At 36.3% G+C, this 6,000-nt stretch overlaps 1 protein-coding gene across 1 annotated transcript; it reads left to right on the forward strand.

Moving 5' to 3' along the window:
* Window positions 1-1,141: 1,141 nt before the first annotated feature.
* LOC127096928 (pentatricopeptide repeat-containing protein At2g22070) lies at window positions 1,142-4,803 on the forward strand. Its single transcript, XM_051035459.1, has one exon. The coding sequence runs from the start codon at window positions 1,315-1,317 to the stop codon at window positions 3,661-3,663; it is 2,349 nt and encodes a 782-aa protein (XP_050891416.1). The 5' UTR covers window positions 1,142-1,314; the 3' UTR covers window positions 3,664-4,803.
* The last annotated feature ends 1,197 nt before the right edge of the window (window positions 4,804-6,000 follow it).

Raw genomic sequence — 6,000 nt, forward strand, 5'->3', positions numbered from 1 at the left:
TTAGAGCATCTTTAATAGGGTAAAATATAAGAAACTAAATTGGGTCAATTAAGTTACTTTTTGTGGGACCAAAGTGCCACAGAGGATTTAAAGAATCTTTAATTGATCTAACTTATATTTATTCCAATGGTGGTTGATTATAAATAATTCAAACTTAACATATATATATATATATATATATATATATATATATATATATATATATATATAATTAATTAATTAATTTTAATTTAACTTTAATATTAAGTTAACTATTTTAATTAAAATGCATAAACTATTTCAACGCCTTTCATTAACAAAACAAACCCAAAATACATTATATATTTTAAGAAAACAAACCCAAAATACATCACATATTTTAACCGTTCAATATATTGCAAACTCTTCCTTGACATTGCAAACTCAAAGAAAACAAAACACATTAAACAATTATATTTCAAAATCAAATACACATTAATCATAAAAAACATTGTAAAACCACACCATCTTCAAATTTTCATGAAATTTCTCTGTTTTTTCAATTTGATCTTCAAATTTTTTTCTTCTTTCTTAATTCTTCATACAAGGTCTTCATATAGCCCATAAATGCCATAACTTACCGCTCTGAGTTCATAATGTTTCCATCTTCACTTTTTAGATTTTGCTCAAAGATCTTCATCCCATATGAACAAATCACATGTATCAACACCCCTCCAATAGAAACATATGCAAAACAACATTTTTTTATTAGGTCTATTCTTGCATTAATACGAAATCATACAAATCTGACATCCACAAAACTTTTCAATTTATAACTTTATAGAGGCAAACAATATTAGATTATATTAGAACGAAGTTTTTATAATAATATGAAACTTTTAGATTAGAAAAAATTGAGTAAAAATAATTTGCTATTACACAGATGAATCAATTTAAAAATATTTATAGTAAAATTACACATCTGTCCATTAACATTTTATATCCGTTGCTATATTTTTTAATGTCAAATAATCCTTGCCAATTAATGTTGCATTTTCAAAGTGGCGCTTAAACAATCTCAAATTAATTAATGTTGTAATGTTAAAGTGACCGATAAACAATTTTTTAATGTTAAATATGAGTATTAACAATTTTTTTCTCTTCACAAATCCAAATACTTGGGATCAATGGCATCGGGGATCCATGTCCTCTATCCTGAATGACAATATGACACGCTCATTCGTTGATAGGAACCATATTTAAAAACTAATACATCAACAGCAGCAACAACGTAAATGTCTCTTTTTTCTTTTTTCAAATTTACAATACTAAGGAACATTACACTTGTCACTGTTAATGGAGATCCCAAAACCCCACTCCCAATCCGACGCATACGTCTACCTTCTCCAATCAGCTATCAAATCCAGAGACTCCTCCACCGGAAAATTCATTCACGCTCGAATAATCAAACACGGCCTTCACCTCAGCGCTTTCTTGATGAACAACCTCCTCAATTTCTATTCCAAAACCTCCTCTTTCACAGATGCTCACCGTCTGTTCGCTGAAATGCCCCTTAGAACCACATTCTCTTGGAACACCCTTCTCGCTTCCTATGTCAAGGGGGGCAACATAGAAACTGCACGCCGTTTGTTTGATGAAATTCCTCAACCAGATTCCGTCTCGTGGAATTCCATGATAGTGGGATATAACCAAACGGGTCTTTTTTATACCTCTATTTACACGTTTCTAAAAATGATATCCTCTGGAGTTTCGCCAAACCAGTTCACTTTTACTAATGTTCTTGCCTCCTGTGTTGCAACTGGAACCTTGGATATTGGTAAGAAGGTTCATTCCTTCATTGTAAAACTCGGGTTAACGGGTGTGGTTCCTGTTGCAAATTCATTGCTTAACATGTATGCAAAGTCTGGTGATTCGTTAATGGCAAACGTTGTTTTTGATCGTATGAGGCTAAGAGATAAGTCAACTTGGAATATTATGATTTCAATGCATATGCATTTTGGTCGACTTGACTCTGCTCTTGCACTCTTTGATCAAATGACTGATCGGGATATTGTCTCGTGGAATTCCATCATTGCAGGTTACTGTCATCAGGGGTGTGACAGCAAAGCTTTGGAAACATTTTCTAATATGTTTAGGAGTTCATCTTTAAAGCCAGATAAGTTCACCTTGGGCAGTGTTTTGTCGGCTTGTGCTAATCTTGAAAGCTTGAAACTTGGGAAGCAAATCCATGCATTTATTGTAAGAGCTGATATTGATATCTCTGGAGCATTGGGGAATGCCCTTATCTCAATGTATGCCAAATCTGGTGCAGTTGAAATTGCTCGAACAATTGTAGAATTAAGAGGCACTTCAAGTCTTAATGTTATAGCATTCACATCACTTTTGAATGGTTATGTCAAAATTGGGGATGTAAATCCGGCACGAGAGATATTTGATTCATTGAAATGTCGCGATGTAATTGCATGGACTGCCATGATTGTAGGTTATGCACAAAATGGTTTACTTAACGATGCTTTGGAGCTATTCAGATTAATGATTACAGATGGCACAAGGCCAAACAGTTATACCCTAGCAGCTGTATTGAGTGTCTTTTCAAGCTTGGCTTCTTTGGATCATGGTAAGCAGCTTCACGCAACTGCAATAAGATTGGAAGAAGTGTCATCGGTTTCTGTGGGTAATGCTTTAATTACCATGTACTCGAGATCTGGATGTATCAAAGATGCAAGGAAAGTATTCAATCAAATATGCACTGAAAGGGATACATTGACTTGGACTTCCATGATTATAGCTCTAGCTCAACATGGTGTGGGAAACGAGGCCATAGAGCTGTTTGAAGAGATGCTGAAATCTAACTTAAAGCCTGATCATATTACTTATGTTGGTGTATTATCTGCCTGTACGCATGTGGGATTGGTAGAGCAGGGTAAGCGATACTTTAATTTGATGAAAAATGTTCATCACATTGAACCTACCCCTAGCCACTACGCATGCATGATTGACCTGTTTGGACGTGCTGGATTGATGGAAGATGCATACAATTTTATAAAAAGTATGCCTATTGAACCAGATGTTATAGCATGGGGTTCACTTTTATCTTCTTGCAGGGTTCACAAAAATGTGGATTTGGCTAAAGTGGCAGCTGAAAAATTGCTTCTTATTGATCCCAACAATAGTGGTGCTTACTCGGCGCTTGCTAATACTCTTTCAGCTTGTGGTAAATGGGAGGATGCTGCTAAGATTAGGAAGTTAATGAAGGCCAGGGAAGTGAAGAAAGAACAAGGGTTCAGTTGGGTTCAAATCCAAAACAAAGTACATATTTTTGGGGTTGAAGATGCGCTTCACCCACAAAGAGATGCAATATACAGAATGATGTCAAAAATATGGAAGGAGATAAAGAAGATGGGCTTTACTCCGGACACTGATTCTGTATTACATGACCTAGAGCCAGAAGTGAAGGAACAGATTCTCAGACATCATAGTGAAAAACTGGCTATTGCATTTGCACTGATAAATAGTCCAGGGTATACTACACTGAGGATCATGAAAAACCTTAGAGTTTGTAATGACTGCCATTCTGCCATAAAGTATATCTCTAGGCTAGTGGGAAGAGAAATTATAGTAAGAGATGTCACACGATTTCATCATTTCAAGGATGGTTCTTGTTCCTGTCAGGATTACTGGTAGAAGAAACAGTGAAATTCCATTTAGAATCCAACCTCATATTGATAAGTAATTTATAAGCTTATTGACCCGACAATAACATAAACGTTAACAGGAGCATTAACTGGTTTCTAGTGAATGAATACGAGAATGACCGAGTCAATAAATTGATTGTCTGTCCATGTTCACGCCCTTATGATGTATCTTGCAGATGAAATTTCATATTTCCAACTCAGAAGATAATTCAGTGCACAATCTTAGGCTAGTCTGCAAAGGTTCTAACTTTTAAATGTTCATATTCATTGATACTGAGATAATCTGGAACTAGTATTTGCTGACAGTCATCCACTCTAGTTGGAAGGCTTTAGGTATTCTCTATAAGAAGCACTGGAGCATTTCGAGGAGCATAAAACACGGATTGGTGTCAGGTTGGTGGCTCTATTCAGATGAAAGTTGCAAGAAAAATAAAGGTCCAGCTGCTGATTTTACAAGCAGGATTTTACAAAACATTATTTGCAATATGAAAGGAGCATACAAGTGAATCATGTGCAACATAGCTGAGCCGCTTCCCTAAAGATGCTGATGTAGGACACTCCTGCCCCGAGCTCACTTGTGGTTTCTCTCGAGTGAATTACAACAGTTTGCTGTATATCATGTCTTCATCACCCATTGAAACGGATGTAATTTAGAAAAGGAAAAAGAAATGGGAAAGATGTGTCACCAATGACTTATTATGTGTATTTTCGCTAAACAAACCTAAAGAGCTACCATATGGACTACCTGTGCCTGCTACTTTGCACATTGGATTCTACTTTCTACCAAAAATACCAGTTTTTGGCTACCTTCTTTCCAGAAAAAATGGTTCAAATTTTTTAGTTATCCCCCAAAATACCAGTTTTTTGGCTACCTTCTTTCCAGAAAAATAGTTCAAATTGGGGTTAAGGCCTAAAGTGATAGATGAGATTCGTAAGGTCTGGGTGCTATTCATGTGAAACTAAGGCATTTGGGTAGTCACTACATTTCCTTTTTCCTTTTGGGAAATACTTTTCCCACCTCATGGAGAGTGCTCCTCCATCGTGAAAAGTCACAATTGTCTATAGATTCTGGAGATATATTTCTGAACGCATCATTTTCACATAATCCTTAGTGCAAATTGGTGAAATACCCTTATTTTGTCAACATTTAAATTGAAGATGAATTTCTGTATCAATAATAGAGTGAGTCTGGAGATGTAGCTCTATAAAAATCCTTGATTCAAAATAAAATTAGTTTTATGCAGATGCATCTCTAGACGCGTTTGTTTCATATAACCCTTCACTCTTCCGACTTCATTTTCTGCAAACACTGAAAAACCCTCATTTGAGTTCTTTTGCTGCAAAGCTAAACAAACTCCATTTGAGCAAGTTTTTTCAAGATTACATTCTATTTCATTTGTTGCAAAGTCACTAATTGCATTCAAGCTTCTCATCCATAACTCAAATTTGATAAATTTCTCATTTTTTTAAAGATTTGAATGATGTTTTAGGTAACATGGGTTGTTTAAGATGCATTAGATAATAGTATATTCCTCATGCTTAATGCATTTTCCCATTAGGAAAAAATTACCGAACCACATAAGGCTCATTCGATATGAAACTAACGAGATGATGGTCGCCCATTTGAGAGTTGACCCACTGAGGCCGCAAATGAGGTAGCTGACGCCATAGGTGCTCATGTTAGATTTAAATTATTGGAAGAACTTTATAAAGACCACTTAAAGATGTTTGTGGATGCCAAAGGTCATGATGTGCAGATTGAGTACCCCCGACTGTGTGTATTGAGGTGAAACCTCTTGTTTTTGGTTGACAAGTCCATGTTTGTGGACAAAAGTTCAACCTACGTCGATGTGGTCTACCTTAAATACTTCATCAACTTGACGGGAGTTCATGAGTACAACTGGGAGGCCGCCTGTTTGGGCTACCCGTATTCGACGTTGGGCGAAAGTTATCTTTGGAAGACAAAGCAGATGACAGAAAGTTGCACGATGTTTATGGTAATTTATGTTACTAATATTTTCATAACTCTTGTGGCACACTTCTTACTAATAGTTTATTCGCGTCATTTTCAGGGATGAATCATCTCTCACTTTCCTCGCATTTTTGGGTGGGAACTTGTGCCTACATTGGGGATTGACCATGTGCTTTCACCTTTGCCATGCTAAGAAGAAATTAGGCGATCGAGCCATTCCTGATGTATCTTGACTGTCATGTAGTAGTTGCCATTGCCTTCTACCTATACGGAGGTCACCGCGACACAATCAAATGGACGCCATTTCGTTATACTCCGGATGATTGGCTTCCGAGCTTGCACCTCCCACCATCC

Source organism: Lathyrus oleraceus, chromosome 6, assembly GCF_024323335.1.
Source record: "Lathyrus oleraceus cultivar Zhongwan6 chromosome 6, CAAS_Psat_ZW6_1.0, whole genome shotgun sequence".
Lineage (NCBI taxonomy): Eukaryota > Viridiplantae > Streptophyta > Magnoliopsida > Fabales > Fabaceae > Lathyrus > Lathyrus oleraceus.